Source organism: Lactuca serriola, chromosome 1, assembly GCF_051521515.1.
Source record: "Lactuca serriola cultivar US96UC23 chromosome 1, Lser_US96UC23_V15, whole genome shotgun sequence".
Lineage (NCBI taxonomy): Eukaryota > Viridiplantae > Streptophyta > Magnoliopsida > Asterales > Asteraceae > Lactuca > Lactuca serriola.
In genome coordinates this window covers 232,689,137-232,708,161 of record NC_136408.1, presented here as the reverse complement: position 1 = coordinate 232,708,161, position 19,025 = coordinate 232,689,137, and the positions used below count along the sequence as shown (strand labels likewise).

Below are 19,025 nucleotides of genomic sequence, written 5' to 3'. Positions count from 1 at the left end.
GATTGGAGTATACCTTGGTTGGCATGAACGTGGTCCGTTGCACCCGTGTCCATAACCCATTCGCCCGACACTTGAAGTGACATGGAGCTAAATAATTATGGAAGGGCTGTGGGCTGTTGTGCGGTCCCAAACTAGGCCCACGGTGGTGTTATTGGAGCATTTATGTGTTTGGCTGGTGCAGAGGAAGTGGCAGCTAGATGGGCTTGTTCAACAGGTAGGTGAGGCCATGAAGGAGGTGGGCCAAGAAGGCCTGGAGCCTGTTGCCGTGAGTTGGCAGCCCAATAAGGAGTATTGCTGGGGCGATGCTATTGAGTCCAAGGGATTTGAGAAGAACCTGGCGGCGGGATGTATACCTAACTGTATTGCTGTGGTGGAGGTGAGGGTCCATTGGAGTTAGACCCTTGCTGGCATCGTCGGTTTTGGGAGGTCCGGCGGTCTTGGGGACGGTCCTGACAGCGGCTGCTGTCGGTGGTAGTGTGCAACAGCGATGGGGAAGATGAGTGTTCACTATGAGCGGAGGATTGAAGGGGTCGAGGAAGGAGAATCCGTTGTTCTTCAGAAAGTAAAATTGAGTGGGTATCTTCAAAGGATGGGAATGGGATATGATGACGGATGATGCCAGCGACATTATTAAAGCGGGAAGATAACCCATTAATGGCATAAATGACAAGATTTTTATCAGGAACCTTTGCTTGAGGGTCAAGATTCTCCAGTAGGTCGGCAATAGACTTGATTTTTTTGAAGTAGGCAGTGACACTAAGATCACCCATGGAGAGATTTCGAAGCTCGGTGTCAAGTTGGATTGCTCTCGAATCTTTATTGTCGCGAAAGAGACGTTCGATGGTAAGCCAAACTTGTCTAGTGTAGGTGGCTCGTTTCAGAATCATATTAAGGGTATTTTGGGAAAGAGTTGATTAAATCCATCCTTTAACAGCCGAATCAACTTTCTTCCAGTTAGGATCAGTGGGCTTTGGAGTGGGATCATCATACGTGTCATCAATATGGTCGAGAGCATCGTATGCTTCATAGTGAGTTGTGAATAGTTCACGCCAGGCATCCTAATTCAGCCTTTCAAGATCCAAGGTAAGAGGAATATGAGATTTGATGTTGTTAACACAAAAAACTTTGTGTATTGGTGCTGCAGGTTCAGACATGATGATGATAACAGAAGGAGAAGCAAGATTTAGGGTTGACGAGGAAGACCACAGCTTTGGGAAGGAGAGAAGAAGAAAGGAGAAATTTTAGGAGAATATCTCTGATACCATATTATTAGATGGTAATCAAATTGATTCTCATTCCATGCCGAAAACATACAATACAAGGAAATATATAGATTATGTACAGGGCTGTCGGGCCGTTTATAATAGAACTAATATTGGGCTAAGATATACACTAATACAATATACACTAACATATTTTGTTACAATGGAGTCAAACACCCCTCATAGGGTTAGTAAAACTTAGTTTAAAATTAAAATGTTTTGTAGGTTTAAATGTTGAATAGTGGTCCCAAATATATCATATTTTTAAAATCATATTTTAAATCGTACAAGAATTTCAGTTCTAATACCATAATAAAAGTTCAAATGAACTATACATGCATATGCGTGACCTTCAAAATGTCCAACATACAATACTAGTCTTTAATCCTTAATGTGTGAGTACTATCAAAATGTTAGACTTAAGGAGCCTACTAAATAATATCGAAATAAAACTATCTATCTATATCTATATCTAAATCTATTCTATATCTATATCTATATGTAACAACCCGATATTTCAACTCTTTGTAATGACCTAAAAAGTCAAGTATTGTAACCACCTTGAGTTAATAAAATTAAATTTGATAATAAAATGCCCAAAAAGTTTCTATTTTAATTACCTACTATGTTAATGTCATTAAACTAGGATCGTACTTAAAAAAAAGAACGCCCAAATCCGGCTTCGTATATTGAAGTTATGATTTTTCCAAGTTCGGCTTAGCAACAGACAGCTAAAAACTCGAATCGGAGATCGAGCGACTTTTGGCCGGAATGACCTAAACGAGAATCGAAGGTCTCAAGAATGGTAATTCAGTGGTAAAAAGTCTGGCAAAAACCGACGTCAGATAAAGAAGTTATGAATTTTTAGAGAAATTCCTTAAACACGACATTTTAAAAAATAAATAATAAAAATAATTTCGAAATTTGCCAACGGAATCTAAACGAAAGTTGTAGAGCGTAGTCTCACCTACGCGTGGATATAAAGACCATCAAAAACATAATTCGTATGAAGAAGATATGAATTTTAGAAGTTTATTAATTAAATTAAATATAAATTTAATTATAATTGTTTGGTATTATCCGAAGGGAATCAGCGGATAGGGCCGAAGTACGCCCTGCGTACCCTCGTACACCCCACGTACTCAAGGCCTAGGCCACGGATCGTCCATGTCCCGACCTATGCGAAGCTACCCCTTGTCCCATCCGAAGTCCGAGGCAGTCGAGGACTCAGTCATGCATGACGTACGCGTACGCTCCGCGTACCGAGGCAGTTCCAGCCCCTATAAAAGGGATGCGAGGGTTCCGAAGAAAGAGCTCCATTTCTCTCCTTTCTTTTGTGTTCTTGCCTCGTTTTCTGTGCCAGTTCTAACCCGAAGCCCCAGTCATTTTGCTCAAGTCCCGAAGGTCGTTTTTACTCCTGAGAATCCCGAGAATCCCGAGAAAAATCCATTTCCCGAGACGAAATTCTGCCCGGTTTCCATCTCGCTTTCTTCAAACTTTCAAGTGAGTTCATACCCCTTAATTAACCTTTTAAATGTTCTATAAATGCTTTTATATGCTTTCAAGGGGGGGGGGGGGGGGGAATACAAGTAAAACACACGAGTATCATCGTGTGTTATATAAAGTAGAATTATTATATGCTTTTAATTAACCAAATCATATGTGATTTATAAACTTTATAGGGAACTTTCGTATATAAAATATGTTACAATAGCATTCTATCTTTTGAAATATAAATTGTTGTAATGCATGTATAAACTAAACATTTTCTTAGATTATATGCATACTTGTCTATCTTAGGCTCTACAAAAATCTATACTTTCATAACAAGTGATTCCTTTTCTAGGTATTTCTAAACAAACGAGACACACTTTTAGAAAACTATAATAGGTATAGTTTTATGAGGATATTGCTAACTTTTACATACTAGAAACACGATTTTCAAGAAGTCACTTTCATATACAAGAACAAACGAACATTTTAACACGTAAATCTGTTTTTATACCACGGTTTGTGAGACATTAACTTCACGTACGTTCGAGTACACATTTCAAGTCCTGTATTATATACCAAAATCCCTTGGAGGGGGAGCATGGTGTTTGTGTATAGATCTATACGGGCTTGACAACCCGTGCCTTGACTGTTAGCTACAGTCCATCATTTGGGGTGACAAACGTCATAACATTCCAACGCCTGAAGAACGTTGTGTATAGGCATTCCGAGTCAATAGTATGGTTATAAAACTCACATGGGATATTAAAAATGCATTGATTTACAAGGTTTTCAAACATATTGGTTATTTTACACTTACATACATTTTATAAACAAACATTGGTCTTGAGAGAAGGCTACTTTTATACTAGTAGAAAATATAGGATTTTCTAGAAACAAACAAACAAGGACAAAACATTTCATTTCATAACAAACCTTTGTCATTTAATACTTATGAAACTCACCAGCTTAAATGCTGATCTACTCTTTCAAAATTACTTGTATGTCCCAGGGATTCAGTAATTTCAGGTATCAATATGCTTTTGAAGAAGGGATGATGCGGCGCCAGTTTAATCTCATATTTTGACATCATATTGTAATTGGTTTTGAACATGTAACTTTTGACAAATGTAAACTTTCAATTATATATATGATGGTTGTATTGCTTTCTTTACTATGTATTCATTTGTTACGTTACCACCTGAAGTCATCCGCCCCCGAACGTTTCCGCCGTTCAGGTTTGGGGTGTGACAGATTGGTATCAGAGCAATGTTTATAGTGAACTAAGTATATCGAACCACATAAGATATACAAACTATAAATGCTTAAGGGACTAATACTCTCTGACAAAACATTTTTCTTTTGTTTTTACGCTTAAGCAGCGTTACGTTTAACTTAAATTGTTAGTTCATTTAAGTACAAATACATGCATACAACAAATTATTTTCATGATTTTAACTATACAACAAGTATTTAGACAAGTTGACACTACGATTAAAACTCGATATATATAATCAGATTTGGGACAAATATACCGTGATCAACTATATTTGCCCGAGATCGGACCAATATATATCGAGGAATGCTCGTAGTAAGCAACAAGTCAAAACTTACCAAACTGTCACAAGAATCAAACACAAGAATTTAAATACTATAGGAGTATTTGCTACATAAACTAGTTTAACTTACATGTTTAACCTTGTGTGTTTCAACTTTATTCAATTCTTATAACCCTATTTCTCGTACAGTCAAATGGCTGGATTTCACCACCCTGGCGACCCCTACTTTCCCAACCAAGGAAATGGAGGATGGGTCGAAGATGATCCCGAAGAGGACGAGGAACCCATAGAAGTGGATGATGACTCCGGTACCGACTCAGAGCCGGAGGTGATCAACCCACCACCCGTACAACCTCCCGTCTTCGTAAGGAACTTTCAAGGACCGACTCCCGTCTGGGGAAGTCACCTCCACCATTGGAGCCAACAACAAAACCTACGCCCTCCCTACGGCATGTGCCGGGACTTCTACGATGTCCGTGGCGGAGGTTCGGCTGATCGGGCACTCCCAGTAATGGTGGGTAAGCTAGCCAATCAGTCCTATCAATCCAGAGTTCAAGCTAGCCGACTTCGGTATGTCAACGTGGAAGTACAGGTTCACACATCCGACATCCGTAGGCTGGATAGAATGCAAGACAATGCTCAACTCCAAACCGAGGCATTCCAAGCGCAAATGATTGCAGCTCTCGCCGAATTGAGGGAACAACAAGCCGCTTTTGATAGGCGTCTAATGGAGTCAAAGCAATCGGATGCGGAGTGAAGCTCCAAGCGCAACCTACGTCACAAGTAGTGCTTGCAAAAATCTCAAATTTTGTTATAAGTTAGGATCTCGGCTAAAAGTCTTTAAATTTCTTAAACTTTGTAACCGGAGACCCTTATAGGGGTCAAATTTTCGTGATCATAGTATCAACTATTATATTAATATAAGTGGCACTATTATTACTACATTGAGTATTTCATTAAATCCTTGAAAAGTGATCGAGAAACCAAATGCTTGATTCATATTTTCAGTCTTACAAATACTTTTCATTCTTCTATTTTAAGACTCATACTATCATCTGTTGTCGAACTATAGCAAATTGGTTCATAAGACACATTCAGTTTCTATACTAAGTAATTCTTATCGTTATCTTTTCAACCTTTAGTTGAAGGATGCCTCCGTGTAGGAACCCAAGGTGAAACAACGGTGGGGAAGCACCTATACCACCACCACCACCTCCACCTCCTCAATTTGATGCTGTCATGTTCCAAGCAGCAGTCACCATAGCGGTAGCAGCTGCCATGTCACAGATCAATAACTTGAGTACTACTGGCTTGGGAACTGGCACACACCTATCCAACCATGGCGAGAGTCATGGGCAACCCCGAGAATGCACCTATAAGGACTTTACTAATGCCAAACCCCGGATGTTTTATGGAACTGGTGGTGTGATAGCTCTAAGGCAGTGGATTGAAAGGACAAAATCAGTCTTTGAAATCTGCTCCTGTCCCGAGCACAGCAAAGTCAAGTTTGCAACTTTCACCCTTATTGATAGAGCTTTAACTTGGTGGAATGGCCACGTTAAGGTACTTACCCTGATAGTGGCAAACTCCATAAGCTGGGAAAGCTTAAAAGTCATGCTGATGAGAGAATACTATCAACGAGGAGAGATTCAAAAACTCGAGCACGAACTCTGGACTCTTGGAATGGTTGGTACCGTCATCGCAACTTATACCAACAGGTTCTGCGATCTGGCAATCCTTTGCCCATATATGACTACTCCTGAGAGCAAGAAAATAGAGAGATACATTTGGGGTCTGTTGCCCCAAATTAGGTCAAGCGTGTTAGCTTCAAAACCTGACACTTTTGAAAGTGCCAAGGAACTGGCACAATCTCTTGTTGATTATGGAGGTCATCAGAACTCGACGGTTGCTACACCAGAACCACAAAAGGGAAACAACAACAACAATAACAGCAACAACAACAACAATAACAAGAATAGGGTATGGAATAAAGGGAAGGGTGGGTCTTCCCAAGAATCCACGAAGAAACAACTGGTCTCAGTGAATGCTGCCACTGTACCTACTACAGTTCCTACAAATACCTACCCAACAAGGCCATATGTAGGTAACCTTCCAAAGTGCGCCAAATGCACTTACCACCATCATGGACCTTGTCGGGAAATGCAGTGCGCCAACTGCAACAGAAAGGGGCACACTGTCCGTTTCTACAAGGAGCCCGCAAAGCCGATCACTCAAGTTCCCAACGCGGGTGTAGGCCAGACTTGCTACGGTTGTGGCGAGGTGGGCCACTACCGGAGGAACTGCCCTAAGGCAGCAAATACCGGCGGGGTGGGACGAGTTTTAGCTATAGGCCACGATAAAGCCGTAGCTGATCCGACTGTAGTAGCTGGTACGTTCCTTCTAGATAGTTCATATGCATGCATATTATTCGATAGTGGAGCGGAGAGAAGGTTCGTGAGTCAAAAATTTATTCACTTACTTAAACCTAAACCTAGCAAGTTAGAAAACTCATTCACTGTAGAGATGGCCAATGGAAAATCGAAAACGCTAACTGCATATACATGGACTGTACATTAACTTTAGACGGTCATTCTTTCCCAATCAATATCATGCCGGTCCAAATTAAAAGTTTCAACGTCATAGTCGGCATGGATTGGTTGAGTCTTCTTCGCGCCGACATCATGTGCTTTGAGAAAGCAGTTCGTCTTAATCTCCCTAACAACGAAACATTAGTTATTTACGACGACAAATCAAGTACAAACCTTCGCATCATTTCGTGCATCCAAGCTCGAAAGTATTTATGGAACGATTGTCGATCATTCCTAGCGCATATCGTCGATACAAGTCAGGAACTGAATGACATCAAGAACATTCCAGAAGTACGCGACTTTCCCGATATCTTTCCAGAAGAACTACCGGGATTACCACCACAACGCCAAGTCGAGTTCAGAATCGACTTAGTTCCAGGGGCTACCCCAGTAGCGAAATCGCCTTATCGTCTCGCACCAGCAGAGATGCAAGAACTTTCCAGTCAACTTAACGAACTCCTTCAAAAAGGATTCATAAGACCAAGTTTCTCACCTTGGGGAGCACCGGTCTTGTTCGTGAAGAAGAAAGACAGATCGTTCCGTATGTGCATTGACTACAGAGAACTGAACAAACTTACCGTCAAAGACCGTTATCCTCTACCCCGTATTGACGACATATTTGATCAACTTCAGGGAGCAAACTACTTCTCAAAGATAGATCTACGATCCGGATATCACCAATTACGAGTACTAGAGGGGGACATTCCCAAGACAGCTTTCCGAACTCATTATGGGCACTACGAATTTGTAGTGATGCCGTTCGGATTAACCAACACACCTGCAGTATTTATGGACCTAATGAATAGGGTATGCCGTCCTTACTTGGATCAGTTCGTCATCGTCTTTATCGATGATATACTTATCTACTCCCGAAGTAAGGAAGAGCATAGTCAGCACCTACGAAAAGTCCTAGAAACACTGCGATCGGAAAAACTCTATGCGAAGTTCTCCAAATGCGAATTTTGGATTCGAAGAGTCGAATTTTTGGGCCATGTTGTTAGCGAGAAAGGGATACACGTGGACCCCTCCAAAATTAAGGCCATTGAGAACTGGTCGGCACCAAAGACACCTACAGAGATTCGTCAATTTCTAGGTCTCGCCGGCTACTATTGCAGATTCATAAAGAACTTCTCTGGCATTGCGAAACCTCTTACTACATTAACCCAGAAAGGCGTGTCCTTTGACTGGGAAGCGAAACAAGAGAAGGCGTTCCAAACTCTGAAACAGGCCTTGTGCACCACACCGATACTATCCCTCCCCGAAGGGATAGAAGATTTCGTAGTGTATTGCGATGCATCAAACCAAGGACTTGGTTGTGTTCTTCTGCAGAGAGGGAAGGTTATTGCTTATGCCTCCCGACAGCTTAAGACACACGAAGTGAACTATACGACCCACGATCTTGAGTTAGGAGCAGTAGTATTTGCTCTGAAGATCTGGAGATACTACTTATACGGAACAAAGAGTACTATTTTCACCGATCACAAGAGCCTTCAACACATTTTTAATCAGAAGGAACTCAACATGCGACAACGACGATGGGTTGAGTTACTCAATGACTACGAATGTGAAATTCGTTATCATCCTGGCAAGGCCAACATGGTGGCTGACGCCCTCAGTCGAAAGGAATACACTGGTCAGAGGGTGAAATCTCTGAGTATGACTATCCATTCCCACTTATCCACACAAATTAAGGAGGCACAAATGGAAGCTTTGCAACCTGAAAATGTGGCGGGTGAATCCCTGCGAGGAATGGAAAAGAATCTAGAAGTCAAAGGTGGCAGAGCATATTATCTCGTGGACCGAATCTGGACACCGAAACATGGTGGTTTCAGAGACGTAGTCATGACCGAAGCACACAACACAAGATATTCCGTTCACCCAGGTTCAGATAAAATATATCTGGATCTTAAGAAACTGTACTGGTGGCCTAACATGAAAGCAGAAATTGCTACCTTCGTAAGTAAATGCCTGGCGACTAGGCTAGATATGAGTACAGCCTACCACCCACAAACATGTTGGATAAGGTGTCTAAGTCCATAACTATTTCTGGAGTGTACTTGACCCGACCCGACATGGTCCATTTGGGTTGCATGGCACCATGCAATTGGATAGACTAAATGAGTGAAATATCACTTGGAGATTATTAATATATTATAAGTTCTAATATATTAATAATATTATTTGATTAGTTTGATCAAAGAATTAATTTGGAATTAATTAAGTGATCAAAGGATAACTAATTAAATATATGGGTTGATTATGTAAATCATTCATATCTTGTATAGTGGGCTAAAAGGCTCCATGGATTATCAAGTTGGGCTTTACCCATAGGATGCTCCGTGGATGCTCCATGGGAGTTACAAACCCATGGGTCATGAAAATGAAGAGTCATGACACAACACTATATAAAGGTCCCATTCTCCACAAATTGGCAACACACACAAGACATATAAGAAACTTGAGGGCTAGGCCAATTTGAAGAAGTGTGAATTCTCTCTAAAGTCTCTCCAAGAGCATTTGGTGTTGTGTGAAGCATTTGAGGCATCACACTTGGGGTGCTAGGCTCACAAGGTTTCAAGGAACACAAGCAACTACAAGGTAAGTTATTCTATCTTTTATTCAAGAAAAAATTGTTCCCCATGTATTCTAGATAGGAATATAACCTTGGAATTCAACTTTGCATGATAATTAGACAAACATAGATCCAAGGTTATTAGGGTTGCATGTACACTTAGGAAGTGTTAGAATGCTCAAAACCCATCAGTGGTATCAGAGCCTAGGCTTGTTTGCTTTTTATTTGTGCTTAAAAGTTGAAGGAAAAAGTCGAAAAACTTGTTGTCTGACGAATGGACTCGGCGAGTCCATGGAGGGACTCGCCGAGTTCACTTGTATCTTCAACCTACTCGGCGAGTAGGTTCAATGCACTCGGCGAGTAGGGTCGACAGAGTGCAGATTTCGACTTTAGTTGCTGGAAATGGATTGGATACATTACCCTAAACTGTTTTGGTACTTGAAAACTTGTTTTAGCTGGTGTAATGTTTTTGCTAATTCATTTACAACAACTAGTTATCAAAATTACAAAGTTTAATGTGATTTTGATTCTTGAAAGTGTTCATATTCATGTTCTTGTTCTTATGAAGTTTAGATGATCATAGGAATTATTTGTAACCTATGTGGTAGTTTAATTCTTGATCATAATGTGTTTTAATGGAGTCCATAACTTGTCCTCAAGTTATGGAAAACCAAAAGTCTCTTGGATTAAAAAAACCATTAAAAGAACACAAGAGTTAGAAAAATGAAAAGTCCTCATTTTATTACTCTATTAAACTCATCAGTTACAAGATATGAAAAGTTTTGAAAGTTTACAAAACTTGCCCTCAAGTTTTGGAACAAGTAAAGTTAAGTTAAGACTTTAGTTCCAACCCTTAGAATTTTAAAAGTTAAAATTCAACCCTTATACTTATATTATTATGATTTAATAATTATATATATATATATATATATATATATATATATATATATATATATATATATATATATATATATATGTATAAGAACAAAGTCGTCTTACCGCTAGTACGCCTCATTCACGAAGCCGGTCTATAAGGTGGGTATAAGGTTGTTGCCTATAAAATGGTGACTTAACGGGTGTCCACTCTCACCCACCGCTTGCTTGACTGGTGGAGGGTCGTTAGCCGAATGGGTAAGACAAGGACTTATAAATTCTCATTCAAAGTATGATGAATATTATAAAGTAACTAAATGTTTTATTAAATTCCCAATCTTAGTTACTTTAGGAAAAATGTGAATAAGGTGCTAATCCATGAAATTACACTTTACACTTTGTTTAAGTCGTTGGTGGAGCGTGTGTGGTTAACCGGCACACTAACTTGGACTTAACAAGGTAGGTAAAGGGTGACTTAAAGGTTTATTATAGTATCGATGGAGCGTGTGTGGTTTACCGGCACATCGATTGAGTGATAAACTTTAAAGGGTACCAAGTGATTTGCATGGTTACTTCACACCTCGTTTTGTGATCCTCGGCATCCCAGTCACAAAACCTGGAGGGCACACTCGAGATTGAAACATGCCTTTGAAAAGTTCATTGAATCTCAAAGAATCTAGGAATTTCTAAGAACCAATCAAAGCCTAATAGTTAAATGTTTCGGTTTTCGTGGTGGAAATTGGTGAATCGTCATTCACCTACCTTTCAAATATGGTATAGCTTAGATTACGACATACCTCTTCTAAGTTATATTATATTGTGATTGGATCCTAGCCTTAATATTACATTTGGGTGTTTTATTAAGGACTCTCTTATATCTAAACTAATCTTGTTCTCTTCTTTTTAGATGTCTTCAAACAATGCTGCTTCTGGCTCTAATCCTAATGGCTCCTTTACCCTTATGAACTTGTGTGGGAAAGTCACCTTTGATGGATCCAACTTCAATGAGTGGATCAGAAACATCAGGATGATTACCCGCTACGAGGACAAAGAATATGTCCTTGACAAGGAGCTTAAGGAGATTGATGAGACCACTGCAACTCCTCAGGAGATCGCTGAATTTCGGGCACATGAAAGGGATGCTACGAAAGTGGCTTGCATCATGATGGCCACGATGACAGCGGAACTCCAAAAGTCTTATGAGGATTTCTACCCTTATGAAATGCACCAAGATTTGATGGAAAGATACCATCAAAGTGCAAGACAAGAGAGGTATGAAATCATTTGCTCCATGATAACAACCATGATGAAGGACGGGGAATCCGTCACGAGCCACATGCAGAAAATGCAAAGGTATGTGGATCGTTTGCTGAAGCTTAATGTGAACTTCCCTGAGGATCTTGCAATAGATATCATTTTGCACTCCTTACCATCGTGCTATGATCAATTCCGTATGAGATATCACATGAATAAGGAAGAGGTCACACTCAGCAAACTTCAGGGACTTCTTAAGACCGCAGAATCAGGTCTTAAGGGGAAGTTGGTTGCTATCACTCCTACTGCAAACTCAACTCCGGTTTCGGCAATTGGGAAAAATCGATGGAGGAAAAGAAAGAGATCCTCGAAGGGTACCAAGGCTCGGACCCTTGATGGCTCTTCTTCAAGTGGAACCAAGAAAGGTTTCGTCACTCCTTCTTTTGACCCAAAAGAGGCTGAATGCTTCTATTGTCATGAAAAATCTCATTGGAAGCGGAACTGCCCAAAGTACCAGCAGGATGTGAAGGATGGGAAAGTCAAACCCAACCATGCAGGTACTTACACTTTCATTTCTAATAACTCACCCCATTCTAAGTCTTGGGTCCTTGATACCGGTTGTGGTATTCATATTTGTTGTGACTTGCAGGGACTAAGAAGAAGTGAGAATGTGGAGCAAGGAAGAATAAACTTGATCATGGGGAATAGGAAAGCTTTACCTGTTACCAAGATTGGAGTTTATACTTTATCGCTAAGTAGTGGGTTTAATTTAGATTTGAATAAGTGTTGTTATTCGCCAGGAATGGCAAGAAATATTATTTCCTTTCATGCTTTGTACAAACAAGGGTTTACCTTTTCATTTAATAATGAAGTTGGTTCTATAGATGTTTTCTATAATAATGTCTTTTATTTTAAAGCATTACCTTGTGATGGTGTGTATGAAGCTGTATCTGTTGTAGATAACTTGGGAAATAATGTTTTGTGTATTGATTCTACTAATAATAATAACTTGGATAAAGCATCATTATGGCATTGTCGTCTTGGACATATAAGCAAGAAACGCATAGGCCAACTCCAAAAGGATGGAGTCTTGGAGTCGTTTGACCTAAAGTCAGATGATAGTTGCGAATCATGCTTACTTGGAAAAATGACAAAGTCACCCTTCATAGGCTCGTGTGAGAGGGGTGAAGGTTTGTTGGACCTTATACACACGGATGTGTGTGGACCATTCAAACATGCCACAAGGGATGCTAATCGTTATTATTTGACTTTTACTGATGATTACAGTAGATATGGATATGTCTACTTAATCAAGCATAAGTCAGAGACTTTCGAGAGGTTTAAGGAATTTAAACAGGAAGTCGAGAATCAATTGGGTAGGAACATTAAGATGCTTCGATCCGATCGAGGAGGTGAGTATCTTAGTTTAGAGTTCCTCGACTATCTTAGGGAATGTGGGATTGTCTCACAATTGACACCTCCCAGGACACCACAGTTGAATGGTGTGGCTGAGAGGCGTAATCGAACCTTGTTGGATATGGTTCGTTCCATGATGAGTCGAGTTACGCTACCAATCTCATTTTGGGGGTATGCCTTAGAGACTGCCGCCCATATTCTTAATCTAGTCCCTACAAAGAAAGTTGCCAAAACTCCTCACGAGATGTGGACTGGTAAAGTACCTAAACTAGACCACATCAAGATTTGGGGTTGCGAGGCTTTCGTGAGACGCGAGACTCATGATAAGCTTGAACCTCGAAGCGAGAGGTTTATTTTCATTGGCTACCCACAACAATCCTTTGGTTACCTCTTCTACAGACCTAGTGACAATGTGGTCTTTATAGCAAGAAGAGGAGTCTTTCGAGAGAGAGAATTTATAAGCCAAGGAGACAGTGGGAGGCAAATTGATCTTGAAGAAATTCAAGAGTCAAGCGGTGAAGGAACTTCAAACCCTAGCACTCAACCTGAGGAGGAAACTCCTGTTGAGCCAATTGACAAGTCCATACCTCTGAGGCGTTCCACAAGGGTTAGGAATGCTCCTGAGCATTACTATGGTTTCCATATTACTGCAGAAGGTGATACACTTATCAGTGATGAGACACTGATAGGTCTGGATGAACCTAAAAGTTATGCGGAAGCCATGGTAGGCCCTGAGTCAGCCAAGTGGAAAGAGGCAATGGATAGCGAGATACAATCCATGTATGACAATCAAGTTTGGAACTTGGTTGAAAATGTACCAGGTCGTAAGACAGTGGGGTACAAATGGATCTTCAAGAAGAAGACCGACATGGATGGTAATGTACACACGTATAAGGCTAGACTAGTTGCAAAGGGGTTCTCTCAAATCCTTGGAGTGGATTATGATGAGACTTTTTCTCCAGTAGCCAAGATTAAGTCTATTAGGGTTATGTTAGCCATAGCTGCATTTCATGACTATGAAATTTGGCAAATGGATGTCAAAACCGCTTTCCTTAATGGAATGTTGGCTGAAGATGTTTTCATGAGTCAGCCAGAGGGTTTTGTCAGCGACGAGTACCCTAACAGAGTGTGTAAGCTTGAGAAATCCATTTATGGATTGAAGCAAGCACCTCGCAAATGGAATCTTTGCTTTGATGAAAAGGTCAAGGAATTTGGCTTTTCTAGAAGTGAAGATGAATCTTGTGTGTATGTCAAGGCTAGTGGGAGTATAGTTAGCTTTTTGGTATTGTATGTGGATGACATACTACTTATAGGAATTGACATCCCAACTTTGCAGGAAGTTAAGTCCTGGCTTGGGAAGTGTTTCTCTATGAAGGACCTAGGAGAAGCTGCCTATATTCTAGGGATAAGGATTTTGAGAAACAGGAGTAAAAGACTAATTGGACTTAGTCAGAGTACATACTTGGATAAGGTGCTGAAGAGATTCGGCATGCAGGATTCCAAGAAAGGAGAGTTACCTATCCAGAGTAACGCCAGATTGAGTAAGACACAAAGCCCTAGCACTGAGGTTGAGATAGCAGAAATGAGTCGGATACCTTATGCTTTGGCTGTAGGATCGATCATGTATGCTATGACGTGTACTCGACCTGATGTAGCCTTTGCCCTAAGCATGGTTAGCAGGTATCAGGGGAACCCTGGCAAGGCACACTGGACTACGGTAAAGAATATCCTCAAGTACCTACGGAGGACTAGGGACTGGGTCCTTACCCTCGGTGGGAGTGATGACTTGAGAGTTGAAGGGTACAGTGATGCTAGCTTCCAGACTGATAGGGATAATTTCCGCTCTCAGTCGGGCTGGGTCTTTACCCTAAACGGAGGAGCAATTTCTTGGAAGAGTTCCAAGCAAGAGACAGTGGCAGATTCTACTTGTGAATCAGAGTATATTGCAGCTAGCGAGGCGGCAAAGGAGGCGATATGGCTGAAGAACTTCATTGGAGACCTTGGAGTTGTACCAGCTATTAAAGAGCCAATGGAAATTTTCTGTGATAGTGAAAGTGTTGTTGCCTTAGCCAAGGAACCAAGGGATCACGGGAGATCCAGACACATCGACAGAAAATACCATTTTATCAGACATCGAATCGACGAAGGACTCCTCGTGGCGAAGAGGGTATCATCGGATGAGAACCCGGCAGATCCCCTCACGAAGGGACTGAGTAGGGTTAAGCATCTCCAGCATGCTCGGAGCATAGGGCTGAAGGATGATATAAGTTTTAGTAGTTAGATAACCCAGAAATTTGTAAAGTGTAATTGACATTTGATGATGAATAAAAGGTGTTTTATTTATGAGTAAAGTGTTGCTATCTCTTGTCGATCTTTTACTATATTTCTTTTGCATGTTTTGACTTCCAGAATAATTTTGGTTGGTATATCATATTATTCAAACCTCCACAGTCGGTCATATGTCGGAAGTAGGTATGAATCAAGACTGACATGATTGGTTGCAGAGGTCTAAGGTGTTGGACATGGCTACAACAATCATGAGTGCTCATAAGTTCTGAGCATTGGACTCAACCCACGCTCACTGGAATCACTTCATGGAATTTTATCTCGAGTGATCGTGAGACGGTAATATCATATAAGTCTTCAAACCTAGAGATATGATTTGTTACTTACGAGTTGGTTATGCATTGATTGTACGTAAACGCATTGGTAACTCGATGTTATAAAACGTGCCTTTGTGTGTAATTCAATGAGTGGTAGAACAAACATATGAGTCGAAGTTTATCTATTCCTTCTTGGATTAGAAGCTGATCTCTGGGCCCCTCGATGATTTTGTTTTGACCTATGTACCGGGCCCGGTCAGAACTAAATTGATGTGTTCAGTTGAGTTCTATGTCAAATAAATCGGAAATCGGGAAACAAATGCTGGACAATAAGCAAGACAATGTTCCATGTGTTTGTCCGGCTGGTATCTAGAACAGAGGATTATATGATCTCTTATCTTAAATGGCGTACCATCATCTTCTCAGTTCCGAGAAACCTTGAAAGAGCTACGATTGTCGGTCGGTTCCTGAAGTACTAGACTTATAGTTATTAGACTTATCCAAGTGGGAGACTGTTGGATAAGGTGTCTAAGTCCATAACTATTTCTGGGGTGTACTTGACCCGACCCGGCATGGTCCATTTGGGTTGCATGGCACCATGCAATTGGATAGACTAAATGAGAGAAATATCACTTGGAGATTATTAATATATTATAAGTTCTAATATATTAATAATATTATTTGATTAGTTTGATCAAAGAATTAATTTGGAATTAATTAAGTGATCAAAGGATAACTAATTAAATATATGGGTTGATTATGTAAATCATTCATATCTTGTATAGTGGGCTAAAAGGCTCCATGGATTATCAAGTTGGGCTTTACCCATAGGATGCTCCATGGATGCTCCATGGGAGTTACAAACCCATGGGTCATGAAAATGAAGAGTCATGACACAACACTATATAAAGGTCCCATTCTCCACAAATTGGCAACACACACAAGACATATAAGAAACTTGAGGGCTAGGCCAATTTGAAGAAGTGTGAATTCTCTCTAAAGTCTCTCCAAGAGCATTTGGTGTTGTGTGAAGCATTTGAGGCATCACACTTGGGGTGCTAGGCTCACAAGGTTTCAAGGAACACAAGCAACTACAAGGTAAGTTATTCTATCTTTTATTCAAGAAAAAATTGTTCCCCATGTATTCTAGATAGGAATATAACCTTGGAATTCAACTTTGCATGATAATTAGACAAACATAGATCCAAGGTTATTAGGGTTGCATGTACACTTAGGAAGTGTTAGAATGCTCAAAACCCATCAAAACAGATGGACAAAGTGAGAGAACGATACAAACTTTGGAAGATATGCTGAGAGCCTGTGTGATTGACTTTGGAAAGGCATGGGATATGCATTTACCCCTTGTCGAATTTTCATACAACAATAGTTATCATTCAACCATAAAGGCTGCTCCGTTTGAAGCCCTCTATGGTCGAAAGTGCAGATCCCCTCTGTGCTGGACTGAAGTTGGCGATACCCAGTTAGCTAGAGGACGAGTTCCTGAAAGCACTCTCACCGGTCCGGAAATCATACGAGAAACGACAGAGAAGATCGTTCAAATTCGTGAACGGTTGAAAGCCTCCAGAGACCGACAGAAAAGCTACGCTGACCAAAGGAGGAAACCTTTGGAATTCCAGGTAGGAGACCACGTTTTATTGAAGGTCTCGCCGTGGAAAGGTTTAATACGCTTTGGGAAGCGCGGGAAACTAAATCCAAGATACATATGGCCTTTCGAGATTCTTGCTAGAATCGGCCCTGTGGCTTACAAACTTAACCTACCGCGTGAACTTAGTAACATACATCCAACCTACCTTGTCTCGAACTTGAAAAAGTGTCTGTCCGATGAGACTCTTGTTATTCCACTCGACGAGATTGAGATCAACGAGAGCCTCAACTTTGTGGAAGAACCGGTAGAAATCATGGACCAAGAGATCAAACAAACAAAACAAAGTCGCATACCCATCGTGAAGGTTCGCTAGAACGCCAAGCGGGGACCAGAATTCACATGGGAACGCGAAGATCAGATGAAACAAAAGTACCCTCATCTTTTTCTCTGATCCACTAGTATCTTTACTATTTTAAATTTCGGGACGAAATTCCCTCTAACGGGGGGATGATGTGACAACCCGATATTTCAACTCTTTGTAATGATCTAAAAAGTCAAGTATTGTAACCACCTTGAGTTAATAAAATTAACTTTGATAATAAAATTCCCAAAAAGTTTCTATTTTAATTACCTACTATGTTAATGTCATTAAACCGGGATCGTACTTAAAAAAAAAAAGAACGCCCAAATCCGGCTTCGTATATTGAAGTTATGATTTTTCCAAGTTCGGCTTAACAACAGACAGCTAAAAACTCGAATCGGAGATCGAGCGAATTTTGGCCGGAATGACCTAAACGAGAATCGAAGGTCTCGACAATGGTAATTCAGCGGTAAAAAGTCTGGCAAAAACCGACGTCAGATAAAGAAGTTATGAATTTTAGAGAAATTCCTTAAACACGACATTTTAAAAAATAAATAATAAAATTAATTTCGAAATTTGCCGACGGAATCTAAACGAAAGTTGTAGAGCGTAGTCTCACCTACGCGTGGATATAAAGACCATCAAAAACGGAATTCGTATGAAGAAGATATGAATTTTAGAAGTTTATTAATTAAATTAAATATAAATTTAACTATAATTGTTTGGTATTATCCGAAGGGAGTCAGCAGATAGGGCCGAAGTACGCCCTGCGTACCCACGTACGCCCCACGTACTCAAGGCCTAGGCCTCGGATCTTCCACGTCCCGACCTATGCAAAGCTACCCCTTGTCCCATCCGAAGTCCGAGGCAGTCGAGGACTCGGTCATGCATGACGTACGCGTACGCCCCGCGTACCGAGGCGGTTCCAGCCCCTATAAAAGGGATGCGAGGGTTCCGAAGAAAGGGCTCCATTTCTCACCTTTCTTTTGCGTTCTTGCCTCGTTTTCCGTGCCCGTTCTAACCTGAAGCCCCGGTCATTTTGCTCAAGTCCCGAAGGTCGTTTTTACTCCCGAGATTCCTGAGAATCTCGAGAAAAATCCGTTTCCCGAGACGAAATTCTGCCCGGTTTCCATCTCGGTTTCTTCAAACTTTCAAGTGAGTTCATACCCCTTAATTAACCTTTTAAATGTTCTATAAATGCTTTTATATGCTTTCAGGGGGGGGGGGGGAATACAAGTAAAACACACGAGTATCATCGTGTGTTATATAAAGTAGAATTATCATATGCTTTTATTTAACCAAATCATATGTGATTTATAAACTTTATAGGGAACTTTCGTATATAAAATATGTTACAATAGCATTCTATCTTTTGAAATATAAATTGTTGTAATGCATGTATAAACTAAACATTTTCTTAGATTATATGTATACTTGTCT

At 40.5% G+C, this 19,025-nt stretch overlaps 1 protein-coding gene across 1 annotated transcript; it reads right to left on the bottom strand.

Moving 5' to 3' along the window:
* Window positions 1-353: 353 nt before the first annotated feature.
* Window positions 354-887, bottom strand: LOC145066626 (uncharacterized). Its single transcript, XM_079013915.1, has one exon. The coding sequence runs from the start codon at window positions 885-887 to the stop codon at window positions 354-356; it is 534 nt and encodes a 177-aa protein (XP_078870041.1).
* Window positions 888-19,025: the final 18,138 nt, after the last annotated feature.

Excerpts from the sequence above, each read along its gene's own strand:
- LOC145066626 (XM_079013915.1), bottom strand. The coding sequence starts at position 887 with ATGATTCTGAAACGAGCCACCTACACTAGACAAGTTTGGCTTACCATC.